This window comes from Danio aesculapii, chromosome 9 (assembly GCF_903798145.1).
Source record: "Danio aesculapii chromosome 9, fDanAes4.1, whole genome shotgun sequence".
Taxonomy (NCBI): domain Eukaryota; kingdom Metazoa; phylum Chordata; class Actinopteri; order Cypriniformes; family Danionidae; genus Danio; species Danio aesculapii.
Window position 1 is genome coordinate 43,062,020 of NC_079443.1, and position 25,348 is coordinate 43,087,367.

General features: G+C 34.9%; 1 protein-coding gene across 1 annotated transcript in view; it reads left to right on the top strand.

Moving 5' to 3' along the window:
- Positions 1 to 2,883: 2,883 nt before the first annotated feature.
- Positions 2,884 to 25,348, top strand: part of col18a1a (collagen type XVIII alpha 1 chain a) — a 67,509-nt gene continuing 45,044 nt past the window's right edge. Inside the window, exons 1-3 of the mRNA XM_056465824.1 lie at positions 2,884 to 3,176; positions 20,587 to 21,128; positions 24,906 to 24,989. Of these exons, the coding sequence (XP_056321799.1) occupies positions 2,993 to 3,176; positions 20,587 to 21,128; positions 24,906 to 24,989 (810 nt within the window). The 5' untranslated portion in view covers positions 2,884 to 2,992. The remainder of the gene's footprint in view (positions 3,177 to 20,586; positions 21,129 to 24,905; positions 24,990 to 25,348) is intronic.

A 25,348-nucleotide genomic window follows, 5' to 3' on the forward strand; every position in this document is an offset into this window, starting at 1 on the left:
TCTTTTTAATCTCTCGTAATGTTGAGAATAAAAAAAAAAAACTTTTTAAATTAAAAGTTGAGGTGTTTCGTATTCATTATCGAATCCATGACGAATTTTCACATTTTTTAATGAATAGAATCAGAATCTGTAGAAGATATTTTGAAACATAATTGTTCTATATCAGTGTAAAAGAGTGTGTAGTCTTTTAATCTAATATCTTACTGTCCTTACACTGGCGTATGGTGCTCTGCATAACAGATATTGTAAACTATTTAAAGTAAATGAGATTTTTACAGAAAATCACATATTGATTTTAATACTTTAATGTATTTAAAGGGATAGTGAACCCAAAAATGACAATTCTGTCAACATTTTCTAACTCTACGCCTGTCAAAATCTGTTTGAGTTTCATTTTTCTCTTGAACACAAAAAGAAAAATGTTAAAACTTGTATCCATTAACTTCTATAGTATTTGTTCTTCCTACTTCCTAAGTCAATGAATAGAGGTTTCCAACATTTTCTGACATCTATTGTGTTCAACAGGAAAAGGAAATTCATAAAGGTATGGGAACACTTCATCCGATTTTCATTTTTGGACAAACTATCCCTTTACAGTTTTCCTCAATTGCTGAAACACTAAAACCCATCGGCTGAACGAAATTCTTATTTGCCATTTATGAACTTGTACCTCCCTCCATACTCTCATTTCCTGAATCCGATTGAGTAGTTTTATGGAAAGTGTATGATAGACAACCCTACACCAGAGTAAATCTGCTACAAGTCATGTGGTGATATGTGTGAGGAATCATTTCAGGACTGTACACAAGGCTTCTTCCCCCGTTGCTTAAGGAAAGACAATGTTGCGTCCAGGCAGCGTGGTGGCGCAGTGAGTAGCGCTGTCGCCTCGCAGCAAGAAGATCGCTAGTTCATGCCCCGGCTGGGTCAGTTGGCATTTCTGTGTGGAGTTTGCATTTTGCAACCCACATGTTTGCGTGGGTTTCCTCCGAGTGCTCTGGTTTCCCCCACAAGTCCAAAGACATGCGCTATAGGTGAATTGGGTTAGCGAAATTTGTCTGTAGTATATGTGTGTGAATGTATGAGTGTATGGGTGTTTCCCAGTGATGGGTTGCAGTTGGAAGGGCATCTGCTGTGTAAAACATAAACTGGATAAGTTGGCGGTTCATTCCGCTGTGGCGACCCCTGATTACTAAAGGCACTTAGCCGAAAAGAAAATGAATGAATATTGCGTGTAATGTCGACGAAGTGTTCTGGCCTGAGAAGACATAAATTAATCATGTTTTCGCCTTTGATTTTTGTCCCTTTTAATATTGTATACTGTAGTACATTGCATTGTAGGCTGTAGACTGTACAATAAACAAATTGTATGGCCCTGAATATTGAGATTAAAAATGTACTTCTCCCTGAAAGTTATACTGTATGTGTCTTAAACAGTGTGTTTTCTGTGTTGTGTTGTATTGTTTACTGACTGCTTGATAGTGTTTGTCTCTTTGATCACTTTGTTTATTAATTGAGAGCAGTGCTTGATTTTGAACACAGGCAGAACTGTTTTGAGGCAAAAGTTTCATTTTGCCAGAGAAGTCAGATGTTTTGTTAATAGTGCTTGAAGATGAGGTTTTGTGTTTAATGGTGTAAGAAATTGGAGCAAGGGTTCAGAAATTGTGTTTTAGCAATCCAGAAAAGCTGTAACGTTCAGTATGCTCTATGCATAAAAGTGCACTGTAAAACCCAACAGTCATCTTTATCAAATGAAATGAGTGTAGTTAACTCAAAATTGACTGAAAGTTAATTCTACTCATTTGAAAAGAGTTTTGGACTCAGTGTTGAAGGTAATGAGTTAATTAAATACCTCATTACTTCAACTTAAATGGAGTAAGTTCACGGTAGAAAGCAGAAATCAGAAAGAGCTTTATTGCCAGGTATGTTCACACATACGAGGAATTTGTTTTCGTGACAGAGCTTCTACAGTGCAACAGGATTACAGAGACAGGACAAAAAACGGATAATTAATATAGTTAAAAAAATACAAGTAAGTAGTGAATGCAAATATACAAATTGACAAGTATATGTACAGGTATATTACTATATACAATGTTATATGAGCAGCTGTTATGTGCAAATTGGCATGTAAAGTGTGTAAATCTATAGTACTCATATAGATTAGTTTTTTAACTCAAATAGTTTGTAGCAATCGGTTTCCTCAAACGGTTTGAGTTGCCTTAACTTATTGGGTTTTTCAGTACTCAGTTGGTTTGAGTTCTCTTCATTTATTGGGGTTTACTGTGCTCAAATTGCTTCATTTGCTCAAATGGATAAAGTTCACAGTACTGATTAGGATTAGTTTTTGAACTGAAATGTTTTTTTGAAATCGGTAACTTTTTAACTTTTTAGGTTTTACAGTGTACAGATAATTAAAATTCAAAAGATTAAAAATTCAAAGTATTATTATTTTTAAATCAGAATGAAGACCTACAGTTAGCAAATGACAATCCAATTTATAGTATACTGTAACATACTGCATTGAAGAGGTGTTTTGAGTACATGAGCAGCTTGTTTCTGTGCAACAGGGGATTCATTTTAACTGTGGAATTTGTGCGCCCCTATATAAAGGCTGTAAAAGTAAGTTGAAACAACTCTTAATTCCATCAGCGAGGGCATTTAGAAGCACTGGCGTGCACAAAAGGGTGCCTTGCAGGCATTTTTGGTAAGAATATCTATCAGCAGAGACACTTTCACATGGACAAAGGGGAGATGGAGCTTACGGGGGAGGAAAAGGTCCCAAGCCTGGCCAATGACGAAGCAGCCCCCCACTCTCTCTTTTAAATATGTTACTCCTCCTCTAAACTTTTCTCTGCCTGGCTTGTGGGCTGATTGTGGTGACTTTTACGGTGAGCCAGGGACGTGTCTGTCTGTGTGTGTGGTGTGTGTGTGTGGATTACAGTGGAGGGCATGTCAGGATCCTGTTTGTACTTCTGAATGACTGCAAGTGAACATGATGGCTGAGCTCAGGTTTTGGCTGTGCCTCTTTATTTTGGCATGCATGAGGATACGCCACACACACGGCTGGTTCTGGTTTGATGACTCCAAGGAAATTGAGAAGGGCGTGCAGACACCAGCATACCTGACTACCGTAGGGCCCACATCCCTGCCGAGGATAGAACCGTCCAGAACAACAGGTACAAGTGCTTCTGTAACTGAAGAGGTCGTGAAAGAGGTCAGTTTTGAAGGGAAACCGGAGGTCAGATCCAGATCTGGATTGGGGATTGAGTCCGGATCCGGATCTGGATCATTCAATTTTGAAAGACAGCATGAATATGTAACATCATCCGACAAAATTTGGGGTGTTATTGATGACAATGCTAGTTTGCATAATCAAGTGACCAAAGTGGAGCAGATGGATGGACTTGACCCAGCAAACAGTCGATTTAATGAAAGCGTTAATGTTTCTTTCACAAATATTTCTGCTAAAAATAATGTAAATGAGCGCAATTTTGTAGAGCATGCTAACACGACATTGTATTCCTCCGAATACGCTGTCTCAGATAATGCACTAACCATTGAAAGTGAGTTTTTGGTTGCCAGCATGCCTGCATCCGTCGAACCCCTGCGCTGCTTGCCGGTCGATTCTGATTTGCCGTTTTGCACCAGAATGGGAGTGGAGAGTTTCTCTGTGCCAAATTTCCTAAATCAAAGCAGCGTGGAGGAAGTTCAGATGGTTTTGACAGAATGGGCATGGCTTTTGAGGTCAGGCTGTCATCATAGTTTGGAATGGTTTTTCTGCCTGCTGTTGACCCCGCGGTGTGGCCAGTCTGGATCTCTGCTGCCCTGTCGCAGTTCTTGTGAAGTCCTGCAGGACAGTTGCTGGACACTCCTGGACGAGGGCCGCCTCCCTGTGGAGTGCAACTCTCTGCCTGAAGAGAAGCATGATGGGTATCGGTGCTTGTCAGTTAGTAACCTGAAAGGTAATGGATGCTTAGAATGCCATCTCTCTCTCGCTCAAGCAGAAAGAGAGATGCATTTTCAACCAATGCCACCTGTCTGTCTGTCTGTTTGTCGTTCACCGGTCCTGACCAGAGCTTTTGTTTGTGTCTGTTAGTGATGTGTGGTCCTCAACAGTTGTAAGCACTCTGTGGTGGGGAGATGTGTTTTAACGCATTCACTCGGCACGCTTGTCAAAACTGCATGAGAGTGTGAAGGACGGCTGCATGGCACTACTAAATCAAGTCTTTGCATGTTTATGTGTTTATGTTTCAACAATGTGGGTCTCTCAGTTCCCACGATAAGGACTGTGCTTTTTAAGAAATGTCATACATTACATTTTTAATATATAAAAGAGTGGCCAAATAACATGTTTAACTAATTAAGGTTCGTTGCTTTTACTCAAAGCCATCTAAGATGTACAGTAGGTGTTTCTTGCATAGACCAATGACTTTTTTAATAGACCTCAGTGTATGTTCTTAAGCTTTAGGTAATCATTTTGTTTTGGATTATTTTTTTTATTTTTGACTAGCCATTTAGTAGTCAATAACTTTCATTTAGCTAATCACCAGTTTCTTTTTTTAACTGTGTTTTTTATTAAACTTTTTCTGTAAACATGGTACATGTATAAATGATTACCTAAGGCTTTACTTAGACTGTTTACATTCACAAAATATAAACAAATAGATAAAAATAATAAATTATAATAATAATTAAAATTGACAACTTGGAAAAAAGATAATACATTAAAAAAAGAAGTAAAAAGTAGATTAATTAATAAACTCCAATATTAAGAGAATAACTACAACAAAGCCCCTGACAACATTTTAAAGATCAAGTAAATATGTTTCGATTAATGCCCAGGTCTGTTGAAACATTTCAACTACAAATCTTCTGTCATTTTCTCAAATATCTATATATATCTGATTCAGCTTCTGTGTAGGTCGACAGGTCTTCATCCAGTTCACTATAATTATCTTCCTAGCTGTTATTAATAATATATGTAGTGAAAATAGGTGAGACTTACTGAACTGATCAGGGGGAAGCCGTCTAGCAAAAAAAGTACTAGGTGCATTAGTATGTCATACCCTGAAACTTTACTATTCTAATCAGCAGTTTTAAATCTTTATGTTCTTCCAAAAAAAAATCTACATCTTGGATAGCCTGAGGTAGATTGAAGGGACAGTTCAACCAAAAAAGAAAGTTTACTCACCCTTAAATGCTTCTAAAACTTTATAAGCTTCTTTGTTGAACACAAAAGAAGATAATTTGATAAATGTTTAAAACAAGTAACTATTGACTTCCATAGTCAAAACAAATACGGTGGACTTCAATGGTTTCCAGTTTCCAACATTTTTTTTTTAAATGACTTATTTAGTGTTAAAAAGAAACTCAAACAAAGTAAAAGGTGAGTTAATGATGACAGAATTATCAGTTGTGGGTGAACTCTTTAAATGCAAAATCAAATTTTTTATAACTTTATTTTGATGGTCCTTTTTTGGCATTTTGTTGAATTGAAGTAACATTGCTTCTACCTGCCGAATAATTCTCATTAGATTATAAGTTTAAGTTAAGTTTAGGGTTAGTGTAAGTTGACATGTACTTGCAAAGTTTCTTATATTCAGTTAAATGTCTGTTGAAGGAGCAGTATCAGCAGATATTAAGCAGACAGTCTACTAATACTCAAATGAGAAGTAATTGGCATGTAGTTGCAATGCAACTTTTAGTCAACACAACATGCAATCTGGACCATCAAAATAAAGTGTTACCTCAAATTTTTGTGTGAACTATCCTTTTAAGCCTTCCTTAATTTGATGTCATATAGTATTCTCCTTTTTCTTTAAGTAATACACTCATATTATGAAATTAAACTTGTAATTAAACTAAATAAAAAAAATCCATGTCTAGTAATCAAGACTGCCTGAAAATACCCTCTACGTTCATTGGTCTGAAAGTGTGGGAACTGTCCCTCTTTGCCAACCTGTGAAGCAATAAATACATCCAGCATCAATAGCACACATTCTTCAAACCTTAATCAGTGGAGTACATTTAATTTTCTAGTAAGGTAAATTTTTATCTGCATGCAAAAAAAAATTGAATCAAGGCAAGGTTTAGCATGATTTGTATTGCGACTCCTCCCTGTGTTATGAAAACCTTAGTTTCATTAATGTGGTTAGACTTGGTGAATTTAGGAGAATAAATCTGTGAGAGATTGTCAAACAGTTTACCATAAAAATCCCCCACGTTCTTCCGCAAACTGCATTTAAGTGGGGTATTAGAACTGTTATGTGTCAGATATGGGTAAAACACCTCCTCACATTGATCTTCTCTAATGCACACCAGCAGTTAGTGGCTAGATTGTTAAGCTCTTCATACATCACCAGTAAACCGGATGCCTCAACGCATGCTTGCATGTTAAGGCAGAGGAAAGTCCCTGTAACTATTCATTAACAGCAATGAATATAAACCAGACTCAATCTGATGTTGCTAGCAGGCATGCTGACCAAATACCATGAGTTCGTTTAGTTCAGTTCATTAGGTTTTATTGAATAAAGATGAGTTTTCTGTACTTTGCCTGAATCTAAGCATTTTATTTTTTGAAATAGGAGCTTTTTTATTGAATATAGGGTTGGAAGGCACACACTTTTATTTGTCTTTGACAGTGAAATGCCGTTCTATGACTACACCCCCCCCCCCCCCCCATTCCTGAGTGTGTTCTTGACTGTCGAGGACTGATAAATGCTCATCGTCTCAGTGGCTGGAGGACAGAACCATCTGTCTTCTAATAAGTATGTCTTTGTGCTGAGATGCAGTAAATGCAGCTTTCAGGTTACGCTTTTGGCAGAAGTGACTTATCACAGAATTGCTAGTCCATATGTTCAGACTGAATTTATGATTGCAATACGTTGCCAAGTAAATCTTGAGAGCATTCTGTTGGTATTTGTGTGGTTTTTATGATAAACATCTAGAAACACAAATACAAAATAAACTTGTGAAGCTAATTAACATATATAAATAAATATTCACTGAGCAAATAGAGTTTTGATGAAAAGCTCTACAATACTGTACAGTTGTAACATTGAGCATGTGTCTACTGTATTGTAAGCTGTTTTTGTTGGTGCCAAATGGCCTTTATCTTAAAGGAGTGTATAAAAAAGGCATTATCTTTCAGACAGCTTGTTAAATTGACAACTTTAAGTGGACTGTCTTTTTTAGGAGCCCCTCCAAATCATCCAACACATTTAACTGAGGCAACTTGGTTGTACAGAACAATGGTTTGATAATTTTGTGCTTTATATTTTATGCTTTTCTTTCAGAATTTTTATTTGCTTAAAACAGGGGCACCATTATCAATTCTGGGCCTTATGAAAAAGTACGACACACAAATACTACACATCTGTTGCACACCAAATATACAGTACAAGCCATCCTACTGTAGCCATTCAAGATATTTGTCTGCAACTAAATAGTACTGACTCTACTTAATCAGTTATAATATTAGAAACTGTTCACTGGGACAACAACAACAACAACAACAACAACAACAACAACAATAATAATAATAATAATAATAAACTAAATGAATGGCTAGATGGATGGATGGATGGATGGCTTGCTGGATGAATGGCTGGCTGGCTGGCTGGCTGGCTGGATGGATGGATGGATGGATGGATGGATGGATGAATGAATGAATGAGTGGATGAATGGGTGGATGGATGGATTGATGCATAGTTGGATGGATGGGTGGATGAATGAATGAATGGATGTATGGTTAGATGGATTAATGAATGCACAGTTGGATGGATGGGTGGATGAATTAATGAATGGATGTATGGTTAGATGGATTAATGAATGCATAGTTGGATGGGTGGGTGAATGAATGAATGAAAAAAGGAATGCATTAATGGATGAATGCGTAGTTGGATGGATGGGTGGATGACTGAATAAATAGATGGTTGGATGAATTAATTAATTAATGCATAGTTGGGTGGATGGGTGAATGAATTAATGGATAGGTGGATGAATAAATGAACGAACGCACAGTTGGATGGATGGGTGCATAATTGAATGAATGAATAAATGAATGAATGAATGAGTGGGTGGATGGGTGGATGAATGAATGAATAAGTGGATGGATGAATGCATAGTTGGATGGGTGGATGAATGAATGAATGAATGAATGAATGGATGGATGGATGGATGGATGGGTAGATGGATGACACTAAAGCATTTTGTTTGCACGAATAACCCAGTGGTTAAAGCATTGACACATAGCGCTGAGGTGCTCATGGTGACCCGAGTTCAATTCCCGGCTCAAGGTCCTTTGTCAATCCTTCCTATCTCTCTCTCTGCTTCCTCGTGCTTTCTTGTCCAATCTCTACACTGCCCTAACAATAAATGCTGAAAAAGCCTAAAAATTATTATATTAAAAAACACTAAAGCATTTCAGCAGGGATTAGTTTTTCTCAATCATAATCTTTCTAAGAATATTTATAAATTATTTTTATTTTAAGTAGTGAAAAAACATAACCTATTGAATCTGATGCTTGGCTATGTAAGTAGTGGTAGCATTACTGCAAAAGAAGTTTGGTGAATAAACATGTACCTTTATCTTTAAAAACCTTTCAGTAATTGTCGGCCCTTTTTGTCTTTCTCTTTTTTATAGAATAGAATAGAAGCAAACTTTCACCAGACATTGAAATCCCTTTCACATGGGACTTTCAACCTGTAGAAGTGATGCGTTTGATGTGAACATGCAAAATTTGCCTCAATTGCGACAAAAGAAGTTTTGAGTTAAACTTTTATGCAAGGCAAAAAACATCCTGCAAGTAATATAGAGCGATACTTAGCATCTGGTGTGAACCCAGTATTATTCTTCTTGGTTGAACTTGAGAACGTCTTTGCTTTGACAGTTTACCATTTGATGATTTCCCTCAGCAGTGACTCTCTAGGCTACATATAGGACAGGCATGACCATGCAGTGAATGGGAAGAGGGGTTTTAGAATTGTCCTAAAGCCCTCCTTAGCGGCACCCCTGCTCAAACATACTGTACTTAATGCACAAACTGTTTTATGAGTTAAATAAACTGATTTATTTTATGCCCATTAATGGTAGACAGATTCATAAAACCCAAGACTGTGAATGTGTCTGTACAGAAAGTGACTTGCAAAAATATACCAACCTTGGGAAACATGTAGAGTTTAAAAACAATAATAATTATGTCATCAACCTCAATTATATCATCCTAGATATTGTAAACATGACAATTAGATTAGGCCGTAATTTGAGACATCCAGGGTTTAGGGCAGATAAGATCAAACCACAATATTAATGTTTTGTATAATGCAAACAGCATGTCGGAAAGTGAGGCTTTCCCATCGGCTGTAAACCATTCTTGATGGATTCCCCATGGTGGTGCAGATTGCATACACGTATTGCGTTCATGGTTTTAGTTATGCTAATGATATTGTTCTGATGTTAGCTACATGTGAAAGATTTGACATTTGTTTCATCATAAGCTCATGAATGAGTTCCACGTGTGCTGTTTGTGTTGGAAAGTGAAATGTTCAGTGTCAGTGTCTAGCCATTGTTCGATTTGTGAGGCTCTGGGGCCATGTGCAAAGAACAAGCTAATGTGTAACAAACTCTCTAGTCTCTCTTTAACTTCAATTGATTGTCTTTTTGTTAATTAGTCTGTTATTTAAAGCAATTAGCATAACAATTTGCATCTGCTCCAGTACTGGGACATACAGTTAAACCTTAACTCCCATGCTACTATAAGCTAGTTAACTTTTGAATATTTGAAGGAGAAACAAATATACATTTTTGAACTCAGCATTTCCAGGGCTTCAAAATGCCATCGTTGTGTAAATGACCAGCCAAAAAGTAGTCAAATATTTCTTATTATGTTGAAAACAGTGTTGTTCACATGCTCCATAAATTAAGATTATTAATAAGAGCATAAGAATAGGACGTGTGTTTAAAAATAACTCAGTTTTTTGACTACACTTCGTTATTATTGTTCATTTATTAGTTTGCTGGAAATTAGAACTGAATTTAGAAATAGTTTTGAAACAAATCTTTGCGCTTAACAAATGAAATTAATTTTGTATGCTAATGGATGTTGTTACTTGTTTATGTTGTTATACTGGATGAGACGTAACATTACGTTTGTACTGGTGCTGGGTGAAAATAAGAGAAATCACAACAAAGGAATATGTGAACCAAAAATAACATTTAAACAATGATATTAAAGAATGAATACAGGAATTTGGAATGTAATTTAAATAAATCAAATGAAAAAAAGAAGTGTTGCTAAAACAAAGAAATAAATAACAAAACAATCTAACTAAACCCCAACCCACTAAACTAACTAACCAAAGAAAAATATAGAAACAAAACTGTAATTTTTAACATATGCTGAATATTAGCTAAAGTACTCAAACTACTCAAAACATAATTACATAACTACCACAAAAGACAAGTCTACTCAAAAAGAGAGTTACTAGAGTTCTCATAAAGTACACATTGTTAGCAATTAGCGATAAAAGCAATAAAAGACTTAACAAACTAAACAACAAAAACAATACGAACACGAAAGAGCAGGTTGGTTGACACAAGTGAGGAGTTTGGTGTAGAATCAGGTGCTCCTCTCAATCAGAACTCCTTTTAAATGCGGCGGACCAGCTCCTGATTGGTGATGCGAGTGGCGTCATCATGTGATGGCCTTCTCGACTAATGGTCGCACACCTGGGACAGGACAGAAAACAAAGGAGGGAAAAGGGAGAGAGAGCACAACAGAAAACAAAAACCAAACACCCAAAAACATAAATGGAACATAACAATGTCTTTAGTGGAGTGAGTTTCCTCACTCTACAAAAGTAAAGGAGTAAAAGTAAAGCGAAAGTAAAGAGGCCGAATGGCATTCAGTTTTTCCACTTACAAAGTCCACCATGTAAATAGTAAATGCGCCATGGCGTGATGCAGCTGACTCTTAAAGCGAATGGGAGAGAAGTCTCTGATTGGTTTAATTTACGTTATGCTCAAAACGCACGCATAATTCATTAAGAGAATAAGCACAACCCTTTTAGACCATGTGCCAGGAGGATGCAGATCATATTTTTTTTTAATCCTTAACAAAGCAAAAGTGGATTTGGACAAGCCTTTAATGCTTTTGCGCCATGCACTTTAGATTTTGCGCCTAGATCGTTAAAATATTTAGTGTAGCACCTCTTTATTGTGAAGGTTTACAGTTTCTTCTGTTACTTCCTTCAGAAATCTTGTTAATTAGCTTATCTGTTGCTCAAAACCTTTATTATTAATGTAAATGTTAATACTTTATCAACATTGAAGAAAGAAGGTTTAAAATAACATTATTTAAATGTATTCTCTATATTATGAATGATTGATGAAATGGATAATGCTGAATAAAGGTAAAAAAAAATTCTCAGCCAAAAGATGTGGCTTGAATCTGAAAAGTAGCTCTGTTATAGTGTCAGTACATTTACTGTAGTCATAATTCTCTCACGCTGCCACACACACACTTCCTTCTATCTTCTCTACAGTCTCGTCTCATATCCTCCCATGGCTGTTCTAAAAGCTTTCTCAAGTAGTGTCACAGATCATAATGGGGTTATGTAGTGTCTGGACTCCACTGAAGCTTGTAAGAGCTAGTAGATTTGGTGGAAAATGGCTTCATTGGGAAAATGGAAGTGATTGTGCTAGATTTCTCACTGGGTCAGAGGCCCTTCATGGACCTTTTCCATAACAATGGAGCCTCTGAACGCCAATAGACAGTGTGCTCAATTCATTCTGTAATGGATCAACTGAGAGGGCAAATCCTGCCATTGCCAAGATGATTTGACTGATGACAGAAAAAAAGTCAAAATGTGGAAGTGCTGCGTCGAAAGGCTTCATGCCACCAAGGTTAAAGGGGTTTGTTGTGATAAATTGGCAGTGTTGATGCCACATTGAATCATGTAGTACATTAACTTACATTCTATTAGCAAAAGACATGGAAGTGCTGCAGTGCTGGTTTCCAGTTGCATGGAAATGTACTTTATTCTGGCACAGAAGTCAACAAATATTTTCCACAAGCCTGTTTGGCATAAATAGGTCAGGTATGATATTCAATTGCCATTTCACTCAAAGTGATAATTTTTCATATTCAAGAGTGTAATATTGGTCAATGCCATATTTAGGCTTTTTTATCAGGATTAATAACTGAGGCCTAGTAAGAAGCTTTTACAGTTTTAGGATAAACTGATTACAGCTTGCATCTAATTTAAAACGTTCAATTAGAAAATGCATTCTGAGAATCTCACAGATTAAAATGCCAGTCTTATGTAAACCAGTCTGAATTGAAGCTGATAGAGCTAGTTTTAGGATGCATGGATCGTCATATTAGGGAGTGTTTTTAAATATGAGTGTAAATAAGAAGGTGTTTCTGTTATTTTAGTCTAGTTTGATAATAAGTTTCAGCCTTTGACTCTTTCATGCTATATTAAACCTGATTTGGCTATTTTTTGATATGAAAATATTTCTACAACAAGGCAATTATTCTGAATTGATACATGATTAATGCTTATATTGTTACTTATACACATAAGCAACACATTCAGTGGTTGGTTTACCTAAACGTAATGCCACAATACTCTCACTGCTTAATTATAATCATCCTTTTTTAGTGTTTATTTGTACAGCAATAAAGTAGTTTTCATTTTGGAATGATGTTTAAGTGGTTAAAGTTTAATATTCTTCATATATCTCTTTACATGAGAATGCATGAGTGAATAAAGTTGGATAAATTGTAGATTGCCTCTTCTTGTTGAATCGCTGAATTCCTCCTCAATTGTAAGTTACTAAATTACTAAATGTAAATGAAAATTATCAATTTTTAAGGATCATGTCACAAAATAGTTTACATTTTGTAACAATTTAAATAATCATGAAGCTGATATTTGCTACAAGGTATAGTTTTTATGTACTGTATGCATGCAGATATGCAGAACAATATAAGAGTCTTTTTACTGATGTTCCACAGTTTTTAAGGCCATTGGTTATTAATACTGTCATGTCAGAATGTGGTAATAATCTATCAGGAGCCATTAAGTTATATTTTGATTGGTGAATTTATATGTGTAAGAGTCCAGAAATGTGTGTGTTTTGTGTGCCTACTGTTTTTTGAAGAGGACAAGGTCATGGATCAATAGATAAAGAGGCACTTTATTAAATTGCTAATTTTTAACTCTAACAAGGAGGCCCTTTAAGATCTTTACTGGTCTATAGTAAAACATTGACCACTGACAAGACATTTATTCCAAGGTTGGATTGTTTGGTGAACATATGGATGCTACAGGTCATCAGCTGTCTGTGACATGGAAAAAATGACCTACTTCAGCAGAAAAAACGAATAGACATACCTCTGCAGACATGTAAAACTAGTTACGTTATAAGGTGGGGATATTTCTTAGAATCATTAAAGACTTAGACTTACTTTATTTATAAAGTGCAATATAAAGTTGTTGATCATTGTGCTGTACAGAAATTGTGTTCAAAATTATCAGATGGGATCAAAAGAATAAAACAGCATACACTACATACAACATGAAACAGTAAACAGCAAGCTCAGATAACTCCGGTATTGTACGATTTGTGTTACAGATTCTTTCTATCCTGACACTGCCAGTCCAGGTCTTGATTGGACTGGACTAATGATGATGCTTTTAAAAAGTGGAAGCACTTCAGTTGCACAAAAAGTCTTTATGACAGTCATTAGTGTCAGATGTCTGGGTTGTTGTATTCATATACAAGAGCAGACGCACAAGGCCTTAGGGAGCGCAGGAAAAGTCTGTCTATCCCCACACACATCTGGATTCTGGAATGAAAATTTATTGCCCGCTGTCAGAAAAGCAGCAGTTTTAGGATTCTGCTTTCCCTAAAGTCATTTTCACAAGTCTGACAATTGTCTCCTGGCCGATAGCCTTTTGGGGGTTTAACATGTCCGCTGTTTACACAACAGCACCTGAACATGTGCAGGAATGTAAGGTGAGCTCCAAAAAGCTCCTCCTCCTCCTCTAAGCTTGTCATTATCCTGTCATGATCTAAAGACATGCTTTACTTTCTGAACAGTGAAACTCTGAACTCTTGTTAAATGAACCCAAGCTCAACGTCATCGACAGAAACGCATGTCGCACCAAAAACCATATGCAAGGTGTTTTCTTTTTCTGATCCTTTCATGTGCAACAAAAGAAAAAGGGGTTTTGTTTCGACTCGTAACAAAAGCAGCATCTGAACCTAATGATGAATATGTAAGCCCCTGAAGGTCTTTGATCCTTGTTGGATAAATATGACCATGTGCTTGTGAGCTGTAGTTGGTATAGTCTTTTTTTTGGGGTTGTTTAAAACACAGACTTCATGACATGAAAGCAGCTCAAAGTTCAAAGAAGTTGACAATGTTTAAAGTCCCTCTGAAATAAAAAAAAATGGGTGGTGTTAATATCAATATGCTAGTCTTAAGCTTATCATGGAAAAAATATCTCTAAATTAGCATTTTTCTGTATTTTGTGATTCATATTTTTATTTTTCTCCATTTATTTCTGCTTTCATTAATTATATATATATATATATATATATATATTATCCCCTTAACTGCCCTGCCAAGAAAACAATGTATGAATTGCATTTCTTAACTTGAAATGTCGCTAGTTAACACACTCAATGCATTTTTTTTCAACACATCCCATAATTTCTGAAATATCAGCCTCTACCAAATGGTTGATATGTCGGTTTATGGTAAAAGTACAAGTATTAATATATATATATATATATATATATATATATATATATATATATATATATATACTATGAAAAATCTGAAAATACGAAGTGTGAGAGCAATTTATTTAAAAACATAATCAAAATAAAACAGTTTTGAACACTAAATCATCTTTATTTTTTGTAGTATGCCATAAAAATGTTTCAGATTCTCATTTAACATGCTTTCTTGTTTGTTTGTTTGTTTGTTTGTTTGCTTGTTTGTTTGTTTACAATAAAACCAAAAGCAAGTGTAGAAGAGCAACAGGATTATGTTTGTTTGATTTTCATTGTAAACCAACAATGCTGTGTGTAAGCCATTATTTGGCTTTAACAGTCATTAGTTAAAACAGTCAAAACATGGTAAACCAATTGGTAGAGCAGGCAGGGTTATGGTACAGAAACAGAAACATTATATTATTTCAAACTACTGAAATGTCAATGAAAGTCACTTTGATAAACTGTATTGAAAAAGCTTTTTTTTTTTAACATTAAAAGTCGGCAGAGCAGAGATCAAGCTCCCATAAAGCAGTTCACAACCATAAATAAACAGAAAACACTGGTGAATCAAAATTTCTGGAACTGTTAATTAAAAGATATTTTTTACAGTGTAGTTTGCTCCAAAACTGAGACAATTTAATGAAATCCTTCTAAAATACACGTCTTCTCACTTTGCTTATAAGGGTCACTAATATTTTATGAAATCACTGACTACATCAGATATTCAGTCCAGTCAAATGCCCTCTAGTTTCTGCACTCCAAAAAAATGCTGGGTTATTTCAACCCAAGTCTGGGTCAGTGTACAATCAAAACTACTCATTTAAATTCAATCTACACAGTTCTTGAGGTTTTCTGTTCAGTCCACTTAAATTTGCAAAAACTATTAAGGTAACTTAATTGATTTGTGTTGGGACTTCATGAAGGAATTGTGTAGAACCAACCTTTTTTTTCAGTGTAATACGGACTAAACCAACTGCTGTTTTATTTTTATTTTTTTTATTTAAATAATAGGACAAAATTGAACCCAATATTTGTGTTAGTTTGTGTTTCTTTACCAATTTGGGTTTATTTCTGATCGTGAAGTGTTCCGGTCCCTATAAGACATGACTAAAATTGTAGATTTTTCACATGTAAAGGCTGAGATATACCAAGCTTGAAGGTCAGCCATTGAGAAGCATCTCGCCATCTGTGAGTGTCTGTCAGGTTAGTTTGTTTGGTGTGTTCTACTTGCTGACTCTCATCAGGCTCAGATTGAAGTGGGTTTGCCCAATGTTTGCCCAATTCAGCATCTAGAATTGATGTCGATTGTCATAAAAATGTTATTTGTAGCTGAACAGCCAATCAGATAGCTCTTTCATCACAGTCGACATCAATTTTACATGCTTAATTGGGGAAACTCCCTCCAACATGACCTCGATGAGAGTCAACGAGTGGAACAGACCAAACAGACTAGCCGGCAGAAAACTAAAACCGAAAAGTTTCATGTTTTCATGACAATTTAAATTTAATCATGATAATTTAAACAGAAGTGACGAAACTAAGCAAATGATGCAAGTCAAAAACGTTTTCAAACTAAACATCATTAACAACATGATAGAAAAAAGAGGAATGTGTTTGGCAGGAATCACTCAAAAGATACCCCATGTACAGTGTGCGTGCGTGCGTGTGTGCAGACAGGAAGGGTCTTGTACTGTCCAGCTGTAACCTCACTCTTCTTTCCCCTCCTCATGACTTGTCAGCACATGAGCCTGTGATGTTTCCATGTCTAGCTTATCTTCACAACTAGCTAAATATGTCTGTGCTGAGTGACATTAACATGAGCTTGATGCTTTCAATCCTTGAGTTCTGCAGGGCAAGCCGCATGATATCCCCTGCAGGTCTGAAATTGATTGATTTATGTGAACACATGCATTCATTTTATATTACTGTAGATTTTGTTTAATATTTTAGACATTTTTATTTCTATTTGGAATTTTTTAACTAAAATGTATTTAAAATATGCAGTGTTTTAGATTTAAAATGAGTATTTTACTTATTTTATTTAAGCAAATTTACAGTATACTTGTATAATGAGTACAATGCTGCTAGCGTCTTTTTTGTGGGCAACATAAAAAGCAGATACAAAGCAGCAGAGACACAATACAATAACAATTTCACAAATGCAGATAATGACATATAAAACCGAGGAAAAACTAAAAACAAGCACACTGATCTTGTACTATTAACTAGAATTTTTAAAAGATGCTAGTGGAATGAAAGTGTTGAGCTTTAAGGTCTGCTGCAGATAATTCCAAGCAGAAAACTGAAGAGGGTGCAACCAAATGAAGTGTGAACTTTGGGTATGCAAAGGTTAATAAAACTACTAGAGAGCAGATTTCGGCATGCTTCTTCAATGTTAAGAAGTGACTAAATATAGTGGAGTTTTCCCAATAAGAGTTTTATTAATGAACAGAAACCAATGAATTTGATGACTTGATTGAAGAGAAGGCCTGTTCAATAAGGAATACAGTTGACAGTGATAAGTATTAAATGGTCCTCTAGTAACAAAATGAATTGCTGCATGATGAATAACATCAAGTTTATGAAGGAGACTTTTTGAAGCTGATCTGTAAATTAAATCCCCATAATCCAAAATTGTTAATAGTGTTAATTTGACTAAATGTTGCTTTGAAGAGTGTGTAAAGAAAGATTTGTTTCTGTAAAGAAAACCAATACGGACTTTAACCTTTTTGAGCAATTCTTTTAAGTGAGTTTTAAATGACAGGTTACCATCTAACCAGATACCAAGATATTTGTAGCAATCAACATAATCAATCTCAGTACTGTCCAATGAGGAATTTTAGGAGGAAAGTCAATCTAAAACTGTAAAGTCTTGCATGAAAATTCTCTTTCATAGGCCAGAGCAAGTTTTATATTCGCAAGAGTCAAGAATAAAGTACTGTATGTGTTTGACCTTTGTCTCTTGGATAATATAAAAAATTATTTAGTGTTCTCATGGTGTAAACCATTTTTTAAACATTGTCAGTGCAATAATATCATAGTAAATTTTGTACACAAGAATGTCCTCTGGGAACAATAAATGAGAATGTTACTTTCCTTTAAATTCCTTGTGTCATTTTGCTTTCCAGTGAATGTGTATTCTTGTTCAACCAAAAGGTTGCAAATTTGTGAATGATTTCAAACATTTCCACACCTATACTGTACAATCAATCTGAAGATTCTTTGCAGAGCCAGCTGTCTGTTTTATTCATACATTTCTTTTCCTTAACGAGAATTAAATGACATTTCGCTTCACAAAAGACACGATACACTGCCAAATATAAGACTTCCCTTTAATATTTTACAACTCAAAAAAGTCAAAACCCACTGCTTGATTTCCCATCACGACTGTCAATGTTAAACACTTTCTCCACAATATGTGTTTAAGCAGACTAATACAATGCTTTTTTTAACCCAGTCCCAAGCTGCTGCCTGTCCTTGACCATAGAGCTGCACGATTCTGAATCAACTGACAATCACTTTTATTTTTTTTATTATAGTATAAAAAATCAAGATCACAAAATTATTTACTAGAGGTCCAGACAAAACTAAATTGGCTGTAATACTTAAAAAATATGTATTATATTAATATAGAGTTATGGAGTTTCTTTAAAAATGTCTTTCTTCTGTTTAACTATTGAAGTCAATATGTGCCAGCAGCCAACATTTTTCAATGTTGGCTGCTGGCACATATTGACTTCAATAGTAGGAAATACTTGCAAAAGACATTTTTCTAAATGTTTTATTTGTGTGATTAAAAGAAGTGAAGAGTAATAAAATGATGAGAGAGTTTACATGTTTTGGGTGAACTATCCCTTTAATAATGATGCTATGAAAAACTATATATGATGACTTCTCTCTCTTTGTCAAACACAGATTTGAATAAGCCGCTGTGCTCATCGAAGCTTTAATAATAATAATAAGCAAATCGTGATGATTTTGAATTTAGTGTTTAAATCAAGATTGTGATATTTTAATGATTAATCGTGCAGCTCTACCAGACCCTCCACTTCTTTATCTAATTACTACAGTAATTTATGATAAATACGATATTATTTTTGAGCTATACTACAGTAAAGTACTTGAATTAATCTCTTGATGTGATTTTACGGTTGTTTTAACAAAAAAAATATAAATAAACAAATTAACCCAATACTTCAACTATAAGGTATATCATAGTACAATATCACAGTTTACTAAAGCTTAAGTATTCTACAATGTTTGTTACAGTCTATCAGTTCACTGTAGTTGATACTTCAGTACAGTGTAGCATTCATTAACAAAGTGTTGTAAATACTATAATTAAATATACAGTTGAAGTCAAAATTAATAGTCAAAAAATAAATAAATAAATAAATATATATATTATATTTCCCAAATGATGTTTATTAATTTTTGACATATTTCCTGTAATATTTTTTTCTTCTGGAGAAAGTTTTATTTGTTTTATTTCAGCTGAAATAAAAATAGTTTTTAATTGTTTTTAAACCATTTTAAGGTCAATATTATTAGGCAATATTCCTTTTCAGATCGTCTACAGAAGAAAAAACCATCATTATTCAATGACTTGCCTAATTACCCTAACTTGCCTAATTAACCTAATTAACAGCCTTTAAATGTCACTTTAAGCTGAATACTAGTATCTTGATAAATATCTAGTAAAATATTATTTACTGTCATCATGGTGAAGATAAAAGAAATCAATTATTAGAAATGTTGGCATTTCTCCCCATGTTCGTGTGCTCTGATTTCCCCCTGATTCCCTGATTTCACAGTCCAAAGACAAAAGCTAAATTGTCCGTAGTGTATGTGTGTATGTCCTGGTCCTCCAGGTTGGTGGTTGAGCGTTGGACTAACAACCTACCTCCTAAAAAAAAAAACAACAAAAACAAACAGTGCGGTTAAATATCAACTTCAATATAAATAGCCCTAGGAGTAAGTTATACTTCTGACTTCAACTGTCCAATATACACTTTACTATAGTATGGTTCAAAAACTCTACACTGTCAGAAATAAAGGGACAAAAGTTGTCACTGGGACGGTACCTTTTCAAAAGGTACTTTTTTGTTCCTACACGGCCTTAAAGGTAGGGCTGGGTGATTTGGTCTAAAATCAAAATCTCAATTAATTGTACATTTTAACTAGATTTCTATAAATGAACCATTCTTTTATTTATTTATTTATTTTGCCCTCTCCACCTTCACCCATCAATGCTACCAAGCTGAACAATCACAGTGCTTGCGCTATGCGTCGTCGCAACATATAATTACATTTTTTGAGTATCGGCATCAGTTACAGCGAGGTGTATGCGAACGCGTGATGGCTGCGCCAGAACATACACTGCACTCAATGCAGAAGTGTAAACAGAGCAGGGTCACGTGACTCCACATGCGGTATGGAAATTAATTGAAAAAATTGACTTGGAAAATGTTTATTTATTTCAGGTTCTGAATGTCGATTTCGATTACTTTTGATTAATCGCCCAGCCCTACTTAAAGGTACATATTAATACCTAAGAAAGTACAAATCTGTACCTCATAGTATGGTAAAGGTACAAAAGTGTACCCTAAAGCTACTAATGTGCAGCTGTACTGTACAAAAGTGTACCTTTTAAAAAGGTGCTGCGCTAGTGACAGCTTTTGCACCTTTATTTCTGACAGTGTATAATATTTATTATAAATTACAGTAGTATTCTTTCAGTGGTTTTCTTTAAAAAGCCATTTATTTATATTCTTCTTTTTTTTCTCCCACAGAAGAAAGTGGAGTGTCGTTGTTGCAACTAATTGGTGATCCTCCACCCAACGGCGTCTCCAAAGTCTTCGACCAAGCAAACAGTCCCGGATATGTGTTTGGCCCAAGCTCAAATGTGGGTCAGTCTGCTGCGGCCCACCTGCCCAATCCTTTCTACCGTGATTTTTCCCTCATCTTCAACATAAAACCCACATCCACCAAGCCTGGCGTGATCTTCTCCATCACTGACCCCACTCAGAACATAATGTATGTTGGCGTGAAGCTGTCAGCGGTGGAAAGAGGCAAACAGACCATTATCTTCTACTACACCGAGCCTGATTCGCAGAGCTCCTATGAGGCAGCGAAATTCTCAGTTTCCTCCATGTTGAACACCTGGACACGCTTTTCCATCAGTGTTTTGAATGAGCAGGTTTCTCTCTACTTTAACTGCGACTCAGATCCTCAGGTTGTCAATTTCGAGCGCTCGCCTGATGATATGGACATGGATGCTGGCGCTGGAGTGTTTGTGGGACATGCCAGTGGAGCAGACCCGGATAAGTTTTTGGTATGTATTTGTCAGAGTAAAACTTTTGATGATTTTCCTATTGGAAACAGGTCAAATGGAAGATGAGGGAAAGGGGATTGTAAATTTCTGGGGTTGATTGACTACTGTGTGATTTGGTTGGTTAAATTGGGCTGTTTAAAATTAACAAATGTTCTGTTGTTGAAGAAAATCTGCCATCGTTTCTTGTAGGGGAGTAGTTAATTAGTTTAAGAAACCACAGGGGAGCAATTAGCTCTTGTTAGTTTTGTGTGGCAGTGTCCAGCAATTGACCTCACAGCTTGTTCTGAGATCAGTGGAAGACAATTTCCTCAATTCAGCTATGTAAGCTAAATGTTGATAAATTGTTTTGTTTTGTTTTGTTCCCTTTAGTCAATAGCAATTTCAGGAATTATACAAATTAATATAAATAAATAAATAAATAAATAAATAAACAATACATAAAGATATTTTTTTATACACGAAAAGACAATTTAATCCTCAGCAAATTAATATTTTTGTATTTTTTTAAATGTTGTATCCTTTTTCTTCTTTAAAAGGTATAATTTATGTACATTTTTATGTTTAATGCAATTGCATAATGTATATTTTTAATATATTTAATATTTAATTTATTTGTTATACATTTTAAGTGTAATTTCTAGTGTAATGAATAAACTCCCATTAATCAATAGCAATCTAGGGGATTATACAAATGAATATAAATTAATAAATAAATATAAAAAGCAATACATAAGGATATACAAATACAATATACCATGTACATTTAAAACTGTATCAGTTAGTTTTATACACAGAAAGACAATTTCATCCTCAGCAATTTATATTTTAAAATTTTTTAAATTTGTTTTTATATTTTTTCTTTCTCTTTACAAAGTGTAAGTTATGTAAATGTTTATGTTTAATGTAATTACCTACATGGATTTTTTTTTTATTTGTAATATTTTAGCAATTTAGGGCATTATATATGACAATTTCAAATTAATATAAATAAATAAATATAAAACAATACATAAAATATGTAAATACAGTAAACCATGTACATTTCTTAAAATATATCAGCTAGTTTGATACAAAGAAAGACAATTTTATTCCCAGAAAATCATTATTATTATTATTATTATTATTATTATTATTACTATTGTTGTTGTTGTTTTTTTTTTAAAAATATTGTTTTTCCTCTACTTTAAAAGGTGTAATTTATGTAATTGTTATGCTTAATGCTTAATATTTTATTTCATTATATATTTTAAAATGTAATTTCTAGTGTAATGTTAAAACTCCCATTAATCCATAGCAATGTAGGGGATTATATGACAATTTCAAATTAATTAATTAAAATAAATACATTAAACAAAAATATCAATACATAAAATATATTTAAAAAATTTGCACCACCCTTTGACACAGTGCATTTAAAAATATATTAAATATAACATTAAAAAAATTAAATAAAGTATATAAATAACAATTAATAAGAATTCCCAATTTAGTCCAGCAGATTGTTCCCCAACTCCTTTTGCTGCCACATCAGCACAAGTGACCTGTGAAGTGATGTGATTGTACGCTTTTCTCAGTGTCCATCAGTTATGCTGGCTCTTTCAAGCATGTCCTTCAATAACCATAGTGAGGCGACTGAGGCAGCAGGAATGCCTCACATTTCCCACAGCTCATAATGATCACTCAAAAGCAGATGGATCGTGTTCACTTAGTTTGGCTCCTTGTTTCATGTGGCTGCCATTTCCTGTGGGAAGGAGATGGCCATCATAATTACAGACCTGATTAGCCAGGATATGATTGCTCTTCCATCCCTCGCTCTCATTGAGAACATGTGCTTATCTGCAGAAGTGTGGGCCAATCCGGGCTGTCAATCTGACCCTGTGCTGGGGCTTTCAGAGGGTCAAAACGTGACACAAAAGGACAACTGAGACGTCATAAAACTTCCTTTAAGGCTTTCCGCTCTTAAACCTTTGACCTTCGCACAGGGCGTTCACTGAGATGTGAGAAAGACAGTCCAATCAGATCTGATCAGCAATGTTTTCAACACATTTCTAAACATATTAGTTTTAATAACCAATTTCTAATAACTGATTACTTTTATCTTGCCATGATGACAGTAAATAATATTTTACTTAAAAATGTTCAAGGTAATATTCAGCTTAAAGTGATATTTAAAGACTTAACTAGGTTAATTAATTTAATATTAGTTAATTAAATAGGTTAAGTAAGCAAGTTAGGATTAATTAAGTCATTGTATAATGATGTTTGTTCTGTAGTAGAGACGGGCGGATCAGCTGAAATGTCACGTGAATTCATGGCTTTATACTAATCATCCACCCGCCCGCACATAGAATTTTATCTGATATATATATCCGCACCCAACCTGCACCCAACGTCACTTTAATAATTCTAATTCTTTGTTTTAAGCATTATGATAGGTCAGCGTGGATTGTTCGTTATTAACAGTAGATTTAGTGAGCTAATCTGCGCATCTCTAATAGTATAATAATACACTAATCATAAACATGTTTGTCTTTAGACTGCTCGTAACTTCCAGTGGTCCTGACGAATGTAAGAACTTAAAATGCCTGTTTGACTTGGCTTGACTGGCCTTTTGATTTAGCACACACATGATATTTCATTGTTGAGGTATTAGTCTTGTTGTGAAATAAAAAAAATTCACATACAGTATATTGTTTCATATCAATAAAAAAGGCTTTAAAAATCACTATGGTAAATGGTTGAAGTAAATTTTCAACAGTAAAAGTTGTGGAAAAGAAGATCAGTTACAAATAATGCACCTCAAAAATGTGAACAGACAGAAAATTCCTGTGAGTCAAGATATTGGCAGTTTACTGTTTCAGATTCACTGATTTTATTTTACACTGTGGGAGTTTTGATTGGACATCAGCTTAAAGAAATAATTTACTCAAAAATGAATTTATGCAATCAGTTGCTCATCCTCATACTCCAAACATGATTGATTTTCATTATTTTGTCATTTGTGGAACATGATGGGATGTTCATGTCATTCTCAATGAAAGCGAATGGTTATACTTTGTTGACAAAAGAGCAGTATGAGCATTCTGCGAAAATTCTCCAGTCATGTTTCCGTAGACAGTAGTCTGCAGACTTTCTGCTTTTATTCTACGCAAAATAAAACAAGTAAGACTTTCTCCAGTGGAAAAAATATTATAGGAAATACTGTGAAAAATTCCTTGCTCTGGAAAACATCATTTGGGAAATATTTGAAAAAAGAAAAACATTCAAAACACGTCATTCTCATTGAAAGTGAATGGTTACACATTGTTAAAATCCCCCAAAATTTAATAAATTGAATGAAAAAAAGAGCAGCATGGATATTCTGCTAAAATTCTCCTTCTACTTTCCGCAGAAGAAAGTCAGTCATTCAGGTTACAGCGTGGAACAGCACGAGAGATTAATAATTGGCGAAATTTAAAGAACTATCTCTTTAATGAGGCAATTATGTTAGCTATCAAAGGTAGAGATGTGCTACTTGGCGGATCAGATTGAATCTTATCACCATCTGCGTTGTAATTGTGCCACAAACCATGAAAGGAAAATCCCACATGGAGACACAGAGCCATGTGTTTGAAAGGAAGATATCCGACACACGTTATTATCTGACTGCCAGCATTTTTGCAGTGGAAGCAGTAGAATCGTCTATAATGAGCTGCTGTCCTGTAGCATGAACTGTACGTCACTTCACATTCCTTATGCATCTTTATAAACTTTTCAACCTGTGCTTTTGTATTTTAGGGTGTTATTGGTGATCTGAGGGTGTCGAGAGACCCTGGAGCAGCTGAACGGCACTGTGAAGAAGAGGAGGATGACTTTGATGCGGTGAGACTTAAAGCATATAAGCTCTCTAATGAAAACACCTAAGAACCTAATGCTTTCGTTTAATTCGGCATATATGAACAATCGTTTCTGTTCACCAAAATAATGAACGTGAGATCATCTGAGCAAGCTAGACTATATATTATTGAATGTTAATCGTGTAGCAATATTTCAATACACTTTGAAATGTTGCTGTCAAATCAAGCTGAAATAAGAAGAAAATGTAACTATGACTACATTTACATGTGCATATAGAGTATAATGTGATTCTTTCCAATACGCAGACCAAGGGCTTAATCACAATATAACATTTGCATGTCAGGAGCAAAACTCTTAAGGTGTGGAAAAATGAGTAAAGGTAA